Source organism: Phragmites australis, chromosome 10 (genome assembly GCF_958298935.1).
Source record: "Phragmites australis chromosome 10, lpPhrAust1.1, whole genome shotgun sequence".
NCBI classification, from domain to species: Eukaryota; Viridiplantae; Streptophyta; class Magnoliopsida; order Poales; family Poaceae; genus Phragmites; species Phragmites australis.
In genome coordinates, this window is record NC_084930.1 from 18704578 (window position 1) to 18726553 (window position 21976).

Genomic DNA, 21976 nt, shown 5'->3' on the forward strand with positions numbered 1-21976 from the left:
CCTGGCTGGACCTTGCGCACTTATGGATTTGCTTACCTCAGGAGCGTGTGACGGTGTCGAAGGTACTGCTGAACGTGCCCTACTCGAGAAGGGGGTAGCAAACCGTGTAGCTGAATGTGGGGCTATTTGATTTGTCCCAATGTTAATTTTGAAGTGGTCGTGCATTCAAAGAAGAGCTCTTGGCTGGACCCTGCACACTTATAGATTTGCTTACCTTAGGAGCGTGCGACGGTGTTGAAGGTATTGCTGAACGTGCCCTACTTGAGAAGGGGGTAGCAGACCGTGTAGCTGAATGTGGGGCTATTTTGACTTGTCCCGGTGTTTATTTTGAAGTGGTCGTACTTCCAAAATTGCTCCTTTGCCTCTATTGTCATCCCTGCAATTCTTTTTCTTCCAAACATGCAAGTTGGAACAATCTAGGAACACTATTGTATTTTTTCTAATCAACTATGTTTTGAATTTCATGCCTTAACCCTCCATAAATGCATGTCATTGCAGCCTCTTAATCCTCAATAATATCACAACACAACATACTAATTTGTAGCTCCTGATAATATTCTTCTACGGATCTATCACCTTGGTTTAAGTGCTGCAATTTCTTGCACAAATCACGTTGAAAGGAGGGTGAAACAAATCTGTTACACATAGCAACCATTAAAGCATTCCATGTGGTAGGCGCTAATCCATCGATGCATACTCTATTCCACCAGATAATTGCAAATTCTTAAAATTCACTAATGGCTTGCATAACTCTATGCACTTCAGAAACTAAATGAGTATTAAACTTCTGTTCAACCATCATCTCCTAATCTAAATACTTTTTAGCATCATAAGCACCTGCAAAAGATAATATGGTAAACTTAACCTTAGCAAATGGATCATCATTATTACATATGTTATGTTGCTGAAAATTATTACCTCTCATACCTTGACGGTTGAAGTTTAATCATACCAGTTGTCGTGCATCAAAGGCGTCTTGTTCTTGCCTCAAAATTTCATCATTTGTGACAGACTCCTCTTGCTCATGGTCTGTGCCACGAGGACCAACACGCCCATGGTTTGATGGCTGATTAACCACTCAATCAATGTAACACCCAATTTTAAAGGAACAAAATCAGGCACAACACATGTATGACAGGATTAAGTTTCCATACATGTGCTACATCATCAATGTCATTATTACAATAACGTTACCAACCTTCTTACAAAAGGACCCGAGGAGCTAAAAGAAAACACAGGGGAAACTAAATAGGGGCTTCAGCGCCAGTGGGGCTTCCATCTATCACAGGCATCGACCAGGGGCACTCCAGCCTAGAAAAACAAGTCTGGGTCGAAGTCATCCTCGTCAAAGGTTGCAGCTTCATTGACGGCTTCTGAACTGCGGTCGAAAGTAAGAAAGGGGACAACGAGTGTGAGTACAAAAAATATACTCCGCAAGTGGAGAGAAAACATGCTATGGGGTTCAAGACAAGGAAAGGTTTGACACGGTTAACTATAGTAAGCAACTTAACCTAAGACTCCAACATCATGCATCCTATTTACTAGGTGAAGATACAACTAATGACGAAAGGATTGACTCATCGGATTCCATCCGACTACCAAGACTCATCAGGTAATTCCATTACCTAACTACCCGACCAACCATACCAACCCTATTCCCGACTAATCCTAAAGAAGTCCAAGTTCGCTCTGGTCCGTGAGCAAAGCTGATCGATTAGTTTGATACTCTACCAAGTTTGCACAGCTTTCTCCAAGAGTCGTGATTCCCGTGTTGCTGTACACTTCTAGGTGTGGAGTCGGGATCTCACTACAAGGCCATAACAAAGCTCCCACTAACCCCTGCAGGAACCCACTGAGATTTCACTGCTAACAGATGATTTCATTACGTAGAAGCCCCCTCTTGTGCCACTTAACCGTCCAGTGGTGCCTACAGAATCAGAGGGGTGGCTAATTAGTTGGCCAGACCATACCCGTATAGGCATCGTGGTTGTGCAAAAATAACTTGGTTACATGCTCAAGAATCAGTCCTTAGGACCCCACACAGGAACAACCTCAACCAACTGTGCACTTCTGGCGCACATGCATTCCCGCACCATCATCAAACAACCATTCTATTGGGATCCCTATACTATATTGCTACAAAATTACCCTTCCCGATTCTTGTTGCATAATCATTAGTCAATATTAACATTTTTCCCAACCACGACTGCACTAGCATATTCTACCCATTTTATATCATGACTTAACAACGGTGACAAAGAATAGTCATTCAAAAACTAGTAAACCCTAACATAGGATTTCAATTTAGACAAGCATGCATTTGAAGGATAAACATCTACGTATGAATCTTAAAATAGGGGCAAAATATTCAAGGACACTTGCCTTCAGTGGAGGGTTGCTCGAAATCCTCGAAAGCTTGATCTTGGAGATTATCGAACTGCACACCTCCTAAGCGATACACGTAAAAAAGCAAACATGGAAAAACTCTAAGAACAGTACATCATACAGTACTAAAATTAGGTAAAACCCTATAAAAAGATTCTACACTCTGCTACAAACATTTGGGCGTGAAAATCGCTCAAATCGGAGTTACGAGCAAAAAGTATTGAACTTTTGAAGTTACAAGGGTTAAACTGCAAATTTTACTTGATTTTTAGAGAATAAACCGAATTGTTTTTATACTGAAAAGCATTATTTATGATGTCATAAATCAAAACAGATTATTTTTCTATTGAAAAACTAGTGGAAATGGTTTATAGGCGCATGGACCATGGCCTAGAGGCCGGTCCATGGGTCCATAGTGGACCGGTTATGCAAGATGAAGGGGTTTGCGTTCTCGGCCATAGGATCGAGATCGAATGGCCGAACTTGATGTGGCTTGGCCAAGCGGCGCCGAACAGGAGGGTCAGCTGACTGACGATGACGGTTGTTGGACCTTCACTGAAATGGCGCAAACGGGCTCGGATCGTGACAGGGAATGGCGCAAAAGAGAGAGGCGAGCATGTGGGATCTCATGTGGCCTTCACACCGGTAGAGGAGGTCAGAGGGCGGCCGACGATGGAGAATGGCGGGCGGCAGTGCTCGGTCATGGGCGAGGACGGCACTCCAGCTGCTCAACGACGATGGTGAGCTCTGAGATCAACTCCTTGGGGTCGTGGGAGGTCGGTGAGCATGTGAGAATGGCTTGTGTTATCTCGGAATAGAAGAGAAAGGGTGGCAGTGCGTTTCATCGGCGCTGAAGAGGACAACGGCACTGAGGTCGATTCTGCACAGGAAAAAGAGGGGAAAAAGGTGAACGGGGTGAGGAACATCGCAAGGGAGTCAATGGCCAGCTTAAATACCTGAGGCAAGGGGAGAAATGGGCGGATTTGAAGTGATTCGGCTGGAGCCCTTAATTCCATAGAAGCTTCAGTTTCCAAAAGAAGAGAGGGCAATAGAAGAGGGAAATTGCCGGGAAGGGGGAAAGGAAGGGAGGAGATCACGGTGGTGAGGTTTAATTAGCGAGTAAAGGTTCGGGGAGGCAGGATTTTGAAGAGGGAGCGTGATTTGGGGGCGGTTCATCCAGCGGTGAGAGGTGGAAGAGAGGGAGCTGGCTCGGGCGTGGGTGGCTTGGGCAGAGCGGCTCGGCTTGGGCCAGGTCCACCTGGCGGGGAGAGAGGCAGGAGGGAGCAGCTTGGCCAGCAGCGTAGGCCGGCCTGAGGCCCAGCGGGGGGGGGGGAGGGCGGCCCACGCATAAAAGAGGAAGGAGGACAGCCCGAAAAGAAAAGAAGGGAAAAAAAAGAAGGGATTTGGGCCGGACTTGAAGGAGGTTTCGGCCTGGGAGCTTTTACAAATTTTGAAATCCTTTTATTTTAGATTCTGAACTATTTTCAAAAGAGGATTTAAATGAGCAACTTCTAGCGAACTTTTGCAAACTTTTTCCACGCATAAAATCCTATTGCAACTAAGATGGCATGAATGCATCAAACTTATATAACCTATGGCCAAATTAAATCTAGAAATTTCTCTCTCTAAAGAACAAAATTGCAACTCCTATTTAAATTCTAGCAAAATTTTAAACTATTTCAAAATTTTGAAATTTATGGTGTTACAATCAAATAATGTATTGAGCATGGCAATACTATCATTAAGTCATTGCAATGTAGTGTTTGTCTTCGCAAGCTTCTTATCGAAGTCCTCAGTAATAGCTTGTCGATGATCATTCAACACCATTATGAGTTCTTCCCTGAAAACATAATCCTATGCATCCGACGCTTCTTCTACCATAGTTAGTCGAAGATAGAAAACAATGAAAAATAAACTATCCCTATCGACTACTAGGTGGTGGAGGTGGAGCCACAGACTCTCAAGCGTCTTACCATGCTCTTGCAAGTATTCTTACCAATCACCACAGTTAGCTCAACCGGTGGTTAGTTTGTGATACCTTATTGGGTGCGAGTGAGGTAGTTGCAAGGGAAGAAACCGTTCTAATCGAGAGAAGGTATAGCTTGGACAGGCAATATTTAGTAGCATAGAATGGCAATAATTGAAATCAGAGTAGCAAAGCTGAATAAAAGTCCATAGTACTCGTCACAGTTGCTAGTCTGAACACGCTCCTAGAACTAGCTCAAGCAAGTAAAAAACTATAACAAACACAAGCACAATGGAACAAAATTCGCAATGCAGACTGATTCTCTTTTTTTTATAATTCTCTCTCTTTTTTGCACTCTTTGCTTCTTCTTCTTTTTTGTACTCTTCGCTTCTTGCTTTTTTCTCTTTTTTACGAATGTGACACAAACTCAAAAACTTTTCTACTGCCTTTTCTAAGACCAGTGAGGTACATGAGTCACAAACATTTTTTGAAGAGCAGGGGTATAAAGGTAATAAAAAGATACTCCCCTCTCTCTCTCTCAGAACTTTGGCTACTTCTGTTTCGGCTATCGAGTGAAACTCGAACTTTGTCTGGTATGAACTTTTTCTGAACCATTTGTTGGAATCTAACAGTCAAGAAGCATGGAGGGTCTGAATGCCTTTACAGAAACCTAGGGGGCTTTTGCAAAAGTGTGGACATGGCACAAGCAAATGGTTGCCTATCAACCGATTTCTTCCATTCTGAATTTAATATATACTACCTCCATTCCTTTTTATTTGATGCTTAGAGGTTGAAAAGTACCCTTTCTTATTTGGTGTTATATTATTCCAAAAAGACATGCTTACACTTTCGTAGTGTCCCCAACGGCCCAACGTAATTTAATGTGTGCTTATATTTACAAGACATGATCTCTTTGTTCATTCGTCACAATAGGTGGTTTAGGAGACAAATGAATTCAATGATATAACTAGAGACAACTATAGTACGGACATAGACATCTTTCCTTTTTTTTCTTAATATGTGAGCATAAGTTTAAAACAATAAATAAAAAAGATTGGAGTGGGTATGACTTGTTGTTAGCAAACTGCTACTCTAAATGCAACCAAACATTCTAGATTAAACATAGACTACACTGAACAGGGCACTTCATGAATCCAGAACCACACACGGCACCCCACGGTCAATCATCAGGGACCATGCTCCCTTGAGGCTTGAAACAGTAAGAATTACACCTCAAGCAGTACAATCAAAAGTCAAGAGACCAAATCATTCCCTAAATGATGGTCCAAGGATTTCTGGCACTGGCAAGTCAGATCTTTCTGTGGAGATGGCTGTTTTGCAACATTTTGAATGTATTCCAAGAAATTTGCTGTGTTCATTATTGATTTGAGTGTTGACACATCTATCAACTGTTTTTGCTAATAAATATTGAACTGGACTCTCAGCCATAGTACATCTTGATTCATCAATTAATTGAATGGGCATATCTATCAGCAAAAAAATGAAGAAATGTAAAATCTGCTTGATGTAAACAAGCGCAAAAAAGAAGCTGCCGAGGATTGCTTTGACAACCACACCTGTGTTGCCAACAATGTATCTCCTCTTACCTTGACTGAAGGCTCTATTGCTGAATCTTTAAGACAGGAAAGGCAATAACATCCCTTATGCTGGCAGCGTTCGTCAAAAGCATTACTAACCGGTCAATACCGAGGCCCTAAGGAGGTAAAGTTATAAAAAAAGTAAACAAGAGACACAGGTTATAAAAAAAGTAAACAAGAGACACAGGTGCTCAATAAATTATTGAGTAACACCAAGAATAATAGCAAATTAGCAGCCACGAAAAGACACAATGCGCAAGCATTTTATCAGCCATACCATTCCAGAAGCTGGTGGCATTCCGTATTCTAATGAAGTCAAGAAGTCTTCATCTAAAGACACTTCATACGAATAATCGTCCTCGTCTCCTTGACCTTCAGTAGATTTGACCTCCTTAGCCATTGCAGCACGCTTAGCATTGTGCTGTTTTATCTGATTTTCAAAGCGGCTCCTCTGCAATAAAAAAGGTGATAACTTCAAATTTTGTTAAGTGATGAGAACTCGAGATACAGTTCAAGGCATGGAGCGGCATGGAGCTAACAGGTGTGAAGTGGTTTCTAGCTATCCTAATGATCATCAAAATAACATGTCCTATCACTCAGGGACAGAATTATAATTTCTCTACCTATATTCAAGGAAGTTACTTTCGGAAGAAGGTATGATAGCACTCTCAAACTGTAATATGGAAGTTAACCAACCGCCTTGGTTCAGACTTTGTCGCAAAGTTTGTAGACCATTCGAGTAAGCCCACACTAATATCAATACAAACACATGTCTAAGTTTATAGACCATTCAAGTATTTTCAGTGATCTGCTAGTTTTAATATAACCCAAGATTTTGGGGTCCTTGCACATGAACCCAAGCTAAAAGATCAGAGGTCAGTGGGACAAAAACTTTTAAATGAAGAGCAAATTTTCATATTACTGGAACATTATATACCACACTGGATAGTTTTACAACTTGTCTGCTGAAATGGTGTCAACCGTGAACAAATTCCGAGTGTTTGCACATAATCAAGGGACACAAAACTAGTCAATACTTGATATAGAACATTCTATAGCACGCTGGATAGTTTTACAACTTGTCTGCTGAAATGGTGTCAACTCCGAACAATTTCCAAATATTTGCACATAATCAAGAGACAAAAACTTGTCAACACTTGATACTCTTTACAAAGTGTCGCAAAGAAATGCAGCAATGATGGCATTTAGGCATGCAGTAGGAGAATAAGACATTCTTACCTGATCAATTGGGTCCGTGAGCTCAGAAAATGCATTGCCAATCTCACGACCGCATATGAAAAGTTCGAATCGCTCGGTAAGGCCAGCATAACTACAGCAAGAGAAAAGAACTCTAGAGGATATTACAAAAGTTTGTGATATAACCTGAACTCTGTGATCAGATAATCATATAAACTACACAAATAATTTGTACCAAAAGTTCACTAGCATCCAGTAACATAGATTACATAGTACAAAACGTGCACATGTGCAAAAATTATTTTTGAACTACTAAGAAGAGCAGCATAACCTTATTAATGTTGTGGCCTTTACCATAGCGCAGCATCAATAAAACTGTTTCTAATCTGATGAGCATAACATGAGCCAGTGAGTCGAAATGTGGATATATGCATTGTTATGGTTGGCAAGGTTTACAGCAGGCGCAGGTCTTCAGGTGTGGCATAAGGAGATGTGATCAGCGGAGTTGAGTTAGGATTTTATCCAGAGTCAGTTAGTCGGTTTAAACAGGTTTATCTCTAGTCGGTTTAGTTTAAATTTGTTATCTATTAGCTAGTTGCAGATTAGGACTCTTTAAATTAGTTTATCTGTTATATATTCAGCTATAGTTTGTATTAGGAAATCAATCAAGGAATAAACCAGCTTATCTCCTACTTCCTTCTCTCAATATCTACCTCTGCCGCAGCCCCTCTCTGTTCTCTCTGCCTCTCTATGTTCTCTGTCTCCAACCTCCTGCTCGCCTACCCCCTGTTCCCTTTTGCTGTGATCACCAAGAAGGTGATCATGGCGCCCGTTTGCTGGAATCTCAAGCCACAGCCTAAGATACAACACGGCTATAATTTAAGAAGGTTAGGCCCTATCAATTTAGTATCCAAGATGCCAGGTGTTAGAAATAGCAACTTGTATTCAATAGTAACCCTTGAGGGCAATATATAGAGAGATGCACCGGTAGTGCAACACCACATAGCGAAGCAAAAGCTAGCAGAAAATTGACAGCTTAAATACCACTAGACACAAGCAGCCAATTGGAAACGTGGCCCAACACTTCCATCAGTAGCCCACGTAGCAGGAACACAAGTACTAGCATGGGCTATGCAACACTAATCCGACCCATTGAAAAATACGATCCATTGAAGGGCACAGGAGGCAGAACCCATCATGAACGGCATCATGCAAGCCACAACAGATGCTAGCCTTGGCTTTTACCGAACAGCGGAGATGGCGAGCGTGGGAGACCGGTGAGAGGTTGGTGAGCAACAGGCGGCATGCGAGAGGCCGGCAACCGGCCTGCGGCGACGCAAGGGAGGAAGCGCGCGGGTGGCGAGCACCTCAGACCGCATCGACAGTGGGGCAGGGTCGGCCCGAATCCATCCGGGGCAAGGCGGGGCCAGGGCGGGTCGGCACAGCTCGGGGAGGCGCAGGAGAGCAGTGGCCACGGCGGATGACCGGTGGAGAGTGGCAGCCAGAGGGGCAAGCGGCGTTGATTAACGCCAAATCTGACCAGGAGCGGTGGGGCGACGCTGGACCGAGGCAGCGGAATAGCGGATCTAGCCGGTGATGTGGGGAAGGCAAATCCAGCCACAACAACAAATCCCAGCAAGCAGACCATCAGGGCGAATCGGTAGCCAGGTAGGCAAACCAACCGAGAGGTAGCGACCCGCGGGAAGCCGTGACGAGCCGTGCGCATGGAGGACCAGGGGTGTCAAGGAGCACAAGACCTTAATTGGGTCAAGAAGAAGAGCAAAGCAAGAGCCGACAGGAAGAGAGAGAGAGCCGACGGTGGAATAGATCTACATCGAGACGAGTTGCAACGTCCCAAAAAAACTTGGTTGTGATACCATGTTAGAAATAGCAACTTGTATTCAATAGTAGCCCTTGAGAGTAATATATAGAGAGTACATGAGAGAGTACAGGATAAGAACTCTATTAACCTAACACCAGGTTCCGATGCTAGTGAGGGCTCCAATTCTCAATCAATTGATGCTTGTGAGCTCATGGCTAACATTAAGCAGCAAGTTGGCGCATTGGTTCATCAGTCGGCGTGACAAGGAGAGAAACAACAAGTTAATTGGCGGCGTTGCAAGCTAGTCTGCCATCGGCCAGTGTGGCCGGGCCGACTATTTCTTCCCTGACGACATCCTACACAGCACCCACAGCTCCAGGCATCCTGCCATTGCCACAACCATCATTGCCGCCTCAGCCATCATTGCCGCAGCAAACCTTTCCCCAACTACTAACCACAACCATCCAAAACATCCAATTCCCCCACTCGCCATCGCCCATCCCCACTTTTCCGCCTCTCCAATTTCCATTTGTTTTGCAGGTCAGCAGCACCATGGACCACGGTCATACTAGTGGCAACACAGGTGTTCCTCGTTTTCACAAGCTTAAGTTTCTAACCTTTGATGGCAAGGAGGATCCGCCCTGGTGACTGAATCACTGCAAACATCTTTTCTGTGACCAACGCATGTTGGAGAGCGACAAGGTCTGGTTGGCGGCCTATCACCTCATCGGCAACGCCCGACATTGGTACTACATGCTAGAGCGTGACAACAGCACGCCCTCCTAGGCATGTTTCAAAGAGTTGTGCCACCTTCGCTTTGGACCACCATTTCGGAACAATCCTCTAGGTGAATTGACGCGCCTATCCTTCTCGACCACCGTTGAAGCATACGTGGAGAAATTCAAGGCACTCCTGTGCCGTGCAGACCCCCTCTTATCAACACAGCAGGTACAATTGTTTAATGCAGGGTTGTCGGATCGCGTTCACATCGGTGTCGAGCTTCAGGACCCGACGGACCTCCAGGTGGCAATGAGTCTAGCATGTGCGTATGAACGCCGCGCCCAGACTACGAATGGCTCAACAGCGACAAGGCATTAACCGACACCTATAGCAGGACGGTCGTTTGCCCGTGTTACCCGAAGACTCGCGTATCCGTGTCGGATTCCAAGTGGTATTTGGCGTGTCCTAAATTTTTTTGCCGAATCGGACACCCCGACACGAGTCGGACTCCGACACCCGCACCAGTGTCCATGTAACGCAGTCATTTGCACCAAGTCAAGTAGCACCACAACCAGCTGGAGCACAGGCACCAAGCACCGGAGCAACCGTGACATGCTGTCTATCCCCAGCCAAATTGGCCAAACGAAAGAAGCAAGGGCTGTGTTACAACTACGATGAGTAGTATGTGTGACGCCAACATTGTCAACATCTCTTCTACACTAAGGTGACCGACTACAACAAAGACGGCACGCCAGATGACGTTGGCTGATGGCAAAATTCTAGATGACATACCCAGCGGTTCAGCTCGAGGACGAGCTGTTTGCCGCCGCTGGGGGGGGGGGTGATGTTATGGTCGGCAAGGTCTACAATAGGCGCAGGTCTTCCGGTGTGGAATGAGAAGATAAGATCAGCAGAGTTGAATTAGGATTTTATCCAGAGTCAGTTAGTCTGTTTAAACAGGTTTATCTCTAGTCGGTTTAATTTAAATTTGTTATCTATTAGCTAGTTGTACATTAGGACTCCCAAGGAATTGGCCAGCTAGGACTCTTCCTGTCCGGCTATATATTCAGCTATAGTTTGTATTAGGAAATCAATCAAGGAATAAACCCGCTTATCTCCTACTTCCTTCTCTCCATCTCTACCTCTGCTGCAGCCCCTCTATGTTCTTGCAAAATAATGAAATATAAGTCAACTTTTGACTTCTGATGGTCTCAAAATTGAACTTTGACTGTTAGTTTCTCTTACGACATGTCACCAATAATAAAAAATATGATCTGATGGAATCTAATTGTAAGATTTGTGTCACTAAATTCATAAATTATTTAAGAAATAGTAATCTTACAGCGTTTGGCCCTCAAAAATACGTGGACACCTTGTAAAAAATAACAGATGGAGTATTTACCTCCGATGTGGTTTTGCCAATGGTGATATCTCAACTGGGTAGTCAAGGACGAATGTTGGTTGTACAAGAGTAGATTCAACAACAGTCTCAAAAACCTAGCATGAGATGTAGAATTGTTCAATGAAGTTCTTGACAAAATGAAATTAGTTAAACCAGCCAAGTTTCAATCAATGTAATGAAATTTAGAAACATGATATATAAAATACAGATACGCAATACAATTTCGCAGTTTCGATGGGGGGATGTTTCAGTTTGATTACAATATTCTACTTAGAAAGCAGCCTAGCTCTCCTACAACATTCCATTGCTACTCTAATCTGAACATATTGCTACTCTAATCTGAACATACGTCTAGGCACATACTCAAGAAAGCATATTTTTCATTGTAATTTGAGTCATGCATATTGACTAAACTACATATTTGGTAAACTTTATCAGTAAACTCCTTATGCGTAATTCAACAGAAATATTCAATTAGATAAACTTTCTAACATGTCATTCATATCCATGATAAAATTCTTTAACTATATATTCATATTCATAAGTCATAGAAAGAGAAATTCCTTAAATACAGGAAAAAAAGACATATCATATGACATGTTTACTCAACATTATAGTAGTTCCGGTTCCCATAATCAGGAAGCATATCAGATGAAAATGCCCAGAAAATAGGGTAATGAAAACTGTTAGCGATAGCATCTTCGGTATATAGAAAGTAATATTCTATTTCTGCTAACCACCGGATCTGTTCCTGGTTTGTTTTAATCCCAATCCTTGTGATTGGTTTGTTACCTTGTATAGGCCTTTTGCCGACTATATATATGAGACCACCTAGGCTTTATGCCGTGTGGCATTTCCGCCTAAACATCCCTCTCTGCAGCCCTCCTCGACCCCTCCGGCTCAGGCTCTCACCATGAATTCCCCGCCGGCCATGTCGTCTGCGACCTCCTCCGCGCCTACATGGGATCAGGCTGCACTCATTGCGGCCATGAACAAACTGTCTACTCAGGGATATGATGAATGGATCATGGACTTAGGTGCCTCAACGTACATGACATCTGATGACGGTAACTTTCATCCACACCATCTCATCATCTCCCTCTTGTTACTGTTGGCAATGGCGCATCTACTTGTGCTCTTGCCCGCGGCAACGCCTCTCTACATACACCTACTGCCACCTTTCATCTCACAAACGTCCTTTTTGTTCCTTCCTTGATCAAAAATCTTATATATGTTCGACAATTTACACGAGATAAGGCTAGTTCCATTGAATTTGACCTTTTTGGTTTCTCCATAAAGGACCTCAAGAGCCAGCGTGTGATACTTCGCTGCAATAGTCATGGGGATCTCTACACATTCTTACCACTTGTGTCATCCTCATCTTCGCAAGCTCCAGTCACCCTCACTGCCACTGCTCGTGTTTGGCATCAACAACTCGGTCACCCTGGCCATGAAGCTCTTGATACACTTCACAAGTCATCGCTCATCTCGTGTAATAAGTTAGATCGCACTACTTGTCATGCCTGCCAAATTGGCAAGCACGTCTCCCCCTTTTTCCTCTTCAAAGTCACTTGCGTCTGAACCCTTTGAGTTGATCCATTGCGATGTATGGACCTCTCCTGTTTTAAGCAATTCCGGTTTCAAATACTATTTGGTCATTGATGATTATTCTCATTTTTGTTGGGCCTTCCCTCTCCACCAAAAATCTAAAGTTAATTGCCATTTAGTATGGTTTCATGCTTACATATCAACTCAATTTCGATCATCTCTGGGTGCTATTCATAAACTCAACCACCAAGGCTTTTTGCTCAGATCATGAAATCCACCTTCGGCTCTTTCCCGTACACATCGCAGCAAAATGGCAAAGCTGAACGCTCGCTCCACACTCTCAACAATACCTTGCACACGCTTCTATTCCATGCCGCTATGCCAGCCTCCTACTAGGCCGAAGCGCTCACGGTTGCTACCTATCTACTCAACCTCCTTCCTCCATCCACAATACAACTCCCTACCAAAAACTCCACAAAAAAATCACCCGATCTCACTCGCATTCGCGTGTTCGGCTGTCTTTGCTATCCGAACATCTTGGCCATCGCCAAACACAAACTCTCGCCTTGCTCCATGGTCTGTCTTCCTCAAATATCACGTGTCCCACAAAGGGTATCGCTGCATAGATCCAGTCATCGGGTGTCTACATCTCTCGCCATGTGAATTGGACGAGAATGTGTTCCCATTTGCCGCTGGACAATCGAGCAAACCAGCATCATATTCTAACTCACTAGATTTTTTGTTGGACGATGTCACAGCAAGATCTTCCTTGTCTCCCAGTGGCTCGACCTCAGCCCATACCACGGGTGTGCCCGCGGTGCAGCATGCACCTGCGGCCTCGCAAGTTGAGTCCATGGCGCCGCACGCCTTTGCGTACCCAGAGGCCACTGGCGCGATCCCACTTGCTTGGGCGCATCCTTCCGCCACGCGAGCCACGCCCACAGCCTCACCATCAGACGCGGGCGTGATGCCTCCCGCCATCGCGTCTGCATCGGCGCCATCTTCAGATGGCGTGCTCGACTCCCTTGCGGCCCAGCTGGCGCTGCACGAGCAAACGTCGTCTCCAGACACCGCACTTGAACCTCTGGACACTGGACGGGCACTGCAACCCGTTTTAGCTCCTCCCCCGGTGCTTACCCCTCGGCCGGAGGTGCGCCTAGTTTACACTCGACGCCCACAACCAACGCATCTCCTCGTGACAACCTCCAGCACCGCAGGATCAGACACGGCGACTTCTTCAACTTCGACCCAACCGAAATCAATGGCGACTTCTTCAACTCTGACAGAGGAGCGTCGGGACAATGCCCTGCCTGCTAGGGACACCCCATGGTGACTCGTGTAGTTGTTGGTATTGTCAAACCTGCGCAACACATCACTTTCTCAGGGACTCACTCGGCCATGTCTCCAGTTCCCTCAAATTACCAGAGCGCTCTTGCAGACCCCAACTTGCGGGCAGCTATGACGGAGGAGTAACGGGCGCTTATGGACAATGGTTCTTGGTCCCTAGTACCTCGACAACCCAGTACCAACGTCATCTCAAGGAAGTGGATCTTCAAGCACAAGTTTCATTCCAATGGTTCTTTGGCTCGCCACAAAGCACGATGGGTTGTGCGTGCTTCTCTCAGCAGCATGGCTTGGATTTTGAGGAGACTTTCAGCCCCATTGTCAAGCCCTCCACAATCCGTGTTGTTCTCAGCCTTGCCACCTCCCGTGCTTGGAGCATTCATCAATTGGACGTCAAGAACGCCTTCCTGCATGGCAATCTTGCGGAAACAGTGTACTGCCAACTGCCCTTCGGGTTTGTGGATCCCTCTCGTCTGCAGTATATCTACTGCTTGCACAAGTCTCTGTATGGCCTGAAGCAGGCACCTCGTGCCTAGTACCACCGTTTTGCTTCATACATCCGCACCATGGGCTTCACTACTTCAACTTGCGACACATCACTGTTTGTACTCAAGGATGGGGAGCAGATCGCTTACTTCTCTATGTCGATGATATCATCCTCACGGCGTCTACTCAGCTCCTTTAGGGCATCATTGGGCATCTACACTCAAAATTTGTCATGATAGACATCGGCGAGCTTCACTACTTCCTCATAATCTATGACCTGTTCAGAACATGGGCTGCTCTTATCCTTAACATCAGTATGCAATCGAGCTTCTACAACGTGCTGGAATGTTCGAGTGCCATCCCACATCGACTCCTATCGAAGCTCGAACTAAGATGTCTACCTCTGATGAACCTCCTTTTGCTGATCCTATGGAGTACAGAAGCCTTGCTGGAGCCTTGCAGTACCTCAGGCTGACGCGACCAGACTTGGCATATGTTGTCCAGCAGGTGTGCCTCTTCATGCACGATCCTAGAGAGCCCCATCTCGCATTGATCAAGAGAATCCACTGTTATGTCAAAGAGTCTCTTGATCTGGGCCTCTCTATTGGCACCTTCCCAGCCTTAACTTTGACGGTCTACTCTGATGCCGACTAGGTCAGTGTCCTGACTCTTGCCGATCAACTTCTGGGTATTGTGTCTACATCAGTGACAATCTGGTCTCCTGGTCGTCAAAACGCCAAACAACCGTGTCACGATCCAGTGCTGAAGCCGAGTACAGGGCCGTGGCTCATGTCGTGGCTAAGTGTTGTTGGTTGCGCCAACTTCTACAGGAGCTTCATCACCCTTTGACTACAGCTACAGTTGTGTATTGCAACAATGTCAGCGTTGTTTACATGTTAGCAAACCCAATTCAGCACCGCAAAACCAAGCACATTGAAATTGACATTCACTTTGTACGGGAGAAGGTGTCTCTTGGTGAAGTTCAGGTCCTGCACATGCCTTCTTCCCATTAGTTTGCAGACATCATGACCAAAGGGTTGCCTACACCGTTGTTTTCTGACTTTCGATTCAGTCTCTGCATTCGGTCCCTTGCTGAACCGACGCAAAAACTATGGGTGGGTATTAGCGATAGCATCTTCGGTATATAGAAAGTAATATTTTATTTCTACTAACCACCGAATATGTTCCCGGTTTGTTGTAATCCCAATCCTTGTGATTGGTTTGTTACCTTGTATAGGCCTTTTGCCGGCTATATATATGAGACCACCTAGGCTTTATGCCGTGTGGTGCTTCCGCCTAAACATCCCTCTCTCTCCCTTCGTGTTCTGTTACAAAAACTATCATATCAGTCGACGGATGCATCAGAGAGGTCTTTGGAGTTTGGTCTCTAAAGGTCGAGTACATTCTCTCTCTTCTTGCTCGTAGTTCCTTTTCTTTGTCTTCTGTGTACTTAATACCCTTTCACCTGTTATATTATTATTTACATACAGTAGGATTTTTTCTACTGTTTTCCATAAAAAATTAGAATCTACGTGCAACATCTTGCTTGTTAAAAAACTGGGCATATATGTTCACCAAATTTGAACCAGTGCATCAAGCATTTATTTATGCTGCTTGCAGTGCTCGGCCGTAGGATCCCATTGATGACAATGCAGCTGTTAATAGAAGATTATTACTCCATTTTTGCATACTTTTGTTTCTCTAACAAACACTCCTTTTAGGCAAACAGTCAAACTCCACTTGTTAGGTAACCAAGAGAAGACCTCTAATACCATCAGAAAATACCAAAAATGAGTACTAGTTTACAAAAAGGAAGCCTCGAGATACCTCATTGAGAACATGTCCAACAGATGAACAGGCTTTTAATGAAGTACTTTCATTGATTCCTATTTTGACCCCTGACAGTCCTTTTGCCGCATTTTTAGCAGATTCAACATCTTGTCCAAAGCTGTTAAAGTCAATTCCGGTTGCTTCTTTGACAAGAGAATGCATTGTCTCCCTCCTCCATGGTCTTTCGAGGGAGATTTCAGTTCCCTACTTGATATGAAACAGCACAATGGTAACTAATGGATAGGAAAAGACAGAAATGTACACCTGTGCGTCTAAGTGTCATTGCAAGTGTCCATGCCTTGTTCACATCTACATAGATTCTACAAGATCAGGAAATAAGACCAGATAACAGTACAGCAACATATGCCAAGATAATTGTTAGAGAAGTGGTGAAGTGGCACCGAAAACAGGTTTTGCAAGTAATGTGGTCAATTGGGGATACAAGCAACAAATGACAGAATGAATTTGATGTGATAAAGCATACATGTCCAGACAATCTAACCAAAAGACAGCGCTATATGCTCAAACTAATGGTAGAATAAAGACTGATCACCTGATAATCAATCTTAAGCTTGCCATAAGTAGCCATAGCACATCGAGTGACAATTTCTTCAGCCATATTCATCATGCTTTCATAGTCTGAATATGCTTCATACATCTAGTTTGCAAATATAAGTCAGCGAATCAGACCACATTTAAAGTATCACATTCTGCAACACAAAAAAGAAGGCAGACAAAGAAACATGGGATAACATGCATATTGGGTTGGGGGCGGGGGGGGGAGGGGGGATAAACTCCTACCTCAATAGTTGTAAATTCAGGATTATGACGAGTAGAGATGCCTTCATTCCGAAATATTCTTCCAATCTCATAAACCTTCTCAAGCCCTCCAACCTGCACATTGTCAATGGTACTCATAAGCTTGGAAATAAGCAAAAGATAGGCTCTAAGGCAGAAGCATTGTAGCAACTCATAGATCAACCGCACATAGGTTCAATGCCTAGGAACAGCTGAACAAAGGTGTGAAATACCAGTTTTATAGCATAAAATACCAAATTGACAGATTGCTCCAAAAAAAGAAATATAATTTGCATCACCAAATCTCGTGAGTTTATTATTTTGGGAAAATATTTTATATCTACCAGTAAAGAGAGACACAGGGTTAATCTGGAAAAAAAACTAAAAGGTTTATTGATAACAGTTTTATTAACTTGCTAAATTAAGATCAAATTGACATAACACGAATACAGTGGCGTGTTTAACATATGATTCTCCTACATTTAAGAAGATCCTACATCAGCATGCCCAGTAGTACACCTATTTATTATATAGGAAAGCAATTATATCACAAAAAAGGATACTGTCACAGACTGGTAAAACTGTGTAGCTCTCAAAAACTAGAGAGAAAAATGATAGTAACCTCACCAACATCCTTTTCAAATGCAGCTCTGTAGCAATCCTCAAGTAAAGATCTCTTTGAAGTGAGTTATGGTAGGTTATAAAAGGTCTTGCTTCAGCACCACCTGCTGCTCCCTGTTTACCATTTTGATGTGCAACATTGTACAAAGATGAACAAAATGAGCCATATGAGTTAGAGTAAGATTTGGCAGATAAACAAAAACATGTCCTAAATCAAGCTAGTACAGCTGCATTAGTGATATATATTTAGGAGGAAAATTTAGGCATTTATCTTTAGAGAGATTTATAAGATTTGTAATGGACCTCAACACTTAAAATAGAAAAATAAATCGTTGAACAGCAATCTATCCCATTCATCAGTTTCTTCTACATCCCTCTTTCTATGTTTATTTTTCCAAACTCATTGTAATTTCCATCCGAATAAACAGTAGCATCGGTTAGCCCAGAGACAGAGAATTTCAGTATTGACCTCATATCAGTTCAGTGATAATGTTATACAGCTGATTAATCCTGCTGAATAACAAACTAAAGAATATGCAGGAAGCGAACCTGTAGAACTGGAGTTTCAACTTCAATGAAACCGAATGATTCCATTGTCTTGCGGATTTCAGAAACAACCTGTGAAATGCAAAAATCTAAATTAAGCATAAAAGAAGCTATCATAAATTATGTCATCACTGTAATTATTAATAAAATTGGGTGATTTTAGAGGACCTAATGATGTGATCTTACAATATGATAGCATATGCATTAAAAATTCTCCATCCTGCAACCTCCCTTTAACCCCTAAAGAAAATGTGGTTCTCATGCTACATAATGTTTCATATGATATGGTAGTTTCCAAATTAAATTATGTAGTTCCAGTGAAAAGCCAATCAGCAAAGGCCAAAGAGACCATACTTTTGCAATTAGTCCCCATCTAGTTCACAAGTTTCAAAATGCAAATTCGGCCCTCCATGTAGTCAATACCTTTGCTCTAGTTCGGAATACATCTGCAACCTCAGGATTTGCAATCATGTCAACATACCTGTCATTAATTAACCGTAACACACAGATCAGTGCACTTTGCAGAACAATCTTGTAATCGTTCAAACTAGGAACGACGAAATAGCAACAAAGATGCTGAAACAATAATTTTGGACGGAAAGATGATAATTATTTAATCATTAGTGGAGCATGAAGTTCTTGGATCTAATACAGTTCAAATACCATACACTGTGGTTGCAGGATGAACCACAAAATGTGACCAGAATAAAAGAACTATTGCATGCTTCAACCCTGATAGCAGGGTGTGATCTATACTGACGAACCAATAATTGGTAATACAATTAAAGTGATTGTTATCATTTAACTATAGCCATTATCCTGGATGAAGGTTTGTAATGCACATTACTATGAAATTACGATAAGTGAAATATGAATAATGTCGTAAAATTATCAAAATAACAACAATGTATCCCAACAGCAGTACAAATCTCCAAACAAAGAAAACGAAAATTCAAAAACATTACCAGCCTCATCAATTGCTTGTAACCGATAGCATATATTATTACAGTGTTAAGGCACCAGTTGCAAACGGAAGAAAACATAATTCAAAAAATAGATGAAGATGAAAGCACCTTTGACGATAACGTTTGTCCACATCAGTTAAGCCATGATACTTGTCTGGTAGTGGGAGTAAGGATTTTGTGAGGATTTCAAAAAAATTCACAAAAACAGATAGTTCCCCTGCAGTGAAACCCATCATGTCAAGAATATAGACATTCTGTAATGACAGAACGAGATTAAACATTGAATCAATATAATTGATATCTATGACTAATTACTAATTCCTCAAAAGAAGGAATTAAAACACATGTAATGCATATTTTGAAAGATATGTCCATCTCACAAAGGCTCTTAAAAAAATTGCATGTTAGCAAGTATAAGATATTTAAGCTAGAAATAACTTCTAGGTTCTGGACCAAGTACTTTAAAGAAGTTTAAACACACTGCAAACGCTCAGGGCACTTGTGAATTCCTGAACATTCACATCTTAACAAGTATGGATTATACTAACATACCTACCTCGAATTCTAATTTAATAAATATAAAGTTCAGTCATTCACAGGCTCTGCAGCATTTAGGCACTATAATCAGTCATAGATCCAGACTCTAGCAACCGAGATTCTTCAAATTTTGCAGCATTCTGTTATTTAGGTAGTTTTCTTTTCTGCATTCTGTTATTTAGGTAGTTTTCTTTTCTTTCTTTCTTTCTTTCTTTCTTTCTTTCTTTCTTTCTTAACAGCCTTCACATATTTTATTCTCTACCAGCAACAGAGAAGCGGGGTTCTTAGTTCAAATTTTGCACTGTTCAAATTTAATCTATAATCAGATGGTAATGCTAGGAACTCACCTAGATTTACATAAAATGGATTTTTAAAAAATAAAGTTAGAATTGAAGCAGCATAACGATGAAGAAAATGGGAGTCTAACAGGCAAAGTTGAAGTTTGAATGTTTCTCGGATATGGTGATTCTAAGCAAATAACTACAGAATATTCTTCCAAAAATTGATAACCTATGCTTCAAAGTTTAGTTGAATCCTGACCAGTGAAACCACAGAGAAATAGAATAGCAGTAATCGCGCAGCGGTACAAGAAATTTTTACACAAGTACACTGAACCTTTTTCTGTCTTTTTCATGGATCCACTTGCGCCTAATATATCACCAATATCAATAAATGCCTTCAGTTGCTCAAATTGGTCCTCTGAAAGGCTGCCCTTCTCACAATAAAGCTAACAATAGACAAAGGAAAGAAAGGCTTAGAAACACATAGCCAGTGCTGAACAAATTTCCATGTTTCAGTAGCTACTAATCACAATAAATATAATTGTAAACTGTGGAATATGATTTACCAATTTACATAGTGACCTAACGAAAAATTGATCATTGCCTAGTGAATTTGGTGCCATATTTGGCTGCTACAAACAAATGGCGTGCAAGTGTAACACTACCAAGTGGCATATCCACATAATATCAAATTCTAAAATGAGATGTTACCCACGATGAATTAGCAGAATACTACAAAAGATCACTTGACAAGTTCACATTAATACAGTATGCAATTAGGAGTATTCACTGCGGGGTTTAAGCTGACTTAGAAGGGAAAACTCGGTTGACTGAAAAAATAAGGCAAGTCAGTTCCAAGATCAGACCTGAATAGTCCCGGTGTCATCTCTTATTGTCATGAAAACAAGCTTTCCGAATACCCTTCGGGCAACAATCCTCCCGGCAATGGACACGGCCGCCTCTTCACAGGCCTCGCCATTCTCAAGATGGATGTACTCCTCCTGAAGCTCCTTGGTCGTGTGAGTCCTATCCCACTTGTACGCGTATGGCTCGTAACCCTTCCTTCTTAGCTCCTCAACCTAACAGCCCGGCAAGCCATTGATCCCAAGCAGATCAGTAGTGGCATCGATCGAGAATTGGGGCAAACAGAATGCACGCCCGCCCAACAGTGTACAAGCACAAGTAGATGCGCAGCAGGTTGCGGCTGACGGAAAGCTGACCTTTTTGATTCGGATGGCGCGGATGGAGTCGCGGTCGGAGGTGGAGGTGGAGGAAGAGGTGCTGCGGCAGCGGCGGTCCTGAGGCGGCGGCGGCGGTTTTGTGGTGGCGGCAGCCGCGGAGCAGCAGCGGCTGTGAAGGCGGAGGGGCCTCGCGGCGGTGGCTGTGGCGGCGCGGGACGCCGCGAAACCGAAGAGATTAGAGGAAGCCCTCCACACCCGCAGCGCCTCCATTACTCCGGGCCGGAGGGATTGGTGGGTTTGTCTCGTGGCGTCTCGGGGCCGGACGGACGGCGGGACAAAAAAACCTAATCTGGTTGCGCCGGCGGCTAGCCGCTTGTTTGCCGCAACGGGCGGCCGACGCGGGGCCGAAGATAGGGTCTAAGCTTCTGGCGGGTGCAGTATAGAGAGCAGATCAAGAGAATTGTTGCAAGAGCGAGTAATGGCATCTCATATATCCGGATTAGTTTTCAGACGATTTAATAGACAATGTTAATACTAATTTCACAACCTATTAATTTGTGTATAAAATAATAAAGAAGTTTGCTATTTATCTGTTGACAGATTTATCCCTCCTAAATCTGTCTAATTTTTTTAGTCTTATTATCTTTGATATTTGTGCTAAGTTGATGGAGGTTTGTGTAGGGGTTTTGATTTTGAATTTTTGGTTTGGTCACATCCGACCTGTTGTGATGACTTAGAGACCCAGATTG

At 43.1% G+C, this 21976-nt stretch overlaps 1 protein-coding gene across 7 annotated transcripts; it reads right to left on the reverse strand.

Annotated features, from left to right (window-relative positions):
* Positions 1 to 1130: 1130 nt before the first annotated feature.
* Positions 1131 to 21688, reverse strand: LOC133883765 (lysine--tRNA ligase, chloroplastic/mitochondrial-like). Of its 7 annotated transcripts, XR_009902975.1 has the most exons (17): positions 21267 to 21687; positions 20913 to 21125; positions 20381 to 20492; positions 19337 to 19445; positions 18687 to 18744; positions 18267 to 18335; positions 17724 to 17831; positions 17100 to 17192; positions 16852 to 16956; positions 16296 to 16502; positions 11091 to 11185; positions 7189 to 7279; positions 6227 to 6400; positions 5959 to 6065; positions 2383 to 2448; positions 1732 to 1927; positions 1131 to 1378 (listed from the first exon to the last, which is right to left on the reverse strand). XR_009902975.1 is itself a non-coding variant. In XM_062323201.1 (15 exons), the coding sequence occupies exons 1-14, from the start codon at positions 21495 to 21497 to the stop codon at positions 5973 to 5975; spliced, it is 1758 nt and encodes a 585-aa protein (XP_062179185.1). In that variant the 5' UTR covers positions 21498 to 21687; the 3' UTR covers positions 1131 to 1378; positions 5959 to 5972. The 7 variants fall into 7 exon arrangements, 4 of the variants coding, with proteins under 4 accessions (XP_062179185.1, XP_062179186.1, XP_062179184.1 ...); XR_009902976.1 differs by lacking the exon at positions 1732 to 1927; XR_009902974.1 differs by lacking the exon at positions 1732 to 1927 and having other exon boundaries at positions 2383 to 2459; positions 5957 to 6065.
* Between the last annotated feature and the right edge of the window lie 288 nt (positions 21689 to 21976).

Bases quoted from the DNA above. Each gene is read 5' to 3' on its own strand.
- LOC133883765 (XM_062323201.1), bottom strand. From the start codon at position 21,497: ATGGAGGCGCTGCGGGTGTGGAGGGCTTCCTCTAATCTCTTCGGTTTC. The intron at 18,745-19,336 runs GTGCTTTCATCT...AATTAATGACAG, and splicing joins GACAAACGTTATCGTCAAAG to GTATGTTGACATGATTGCAA. The intron at 7,280-11,090 runs GTAAATACTCCA...CTCTTGCTGTAG, and splicing joins TTGGCAAAACCACATCGGAG to TTATGCTGGCCTTACCGAGC.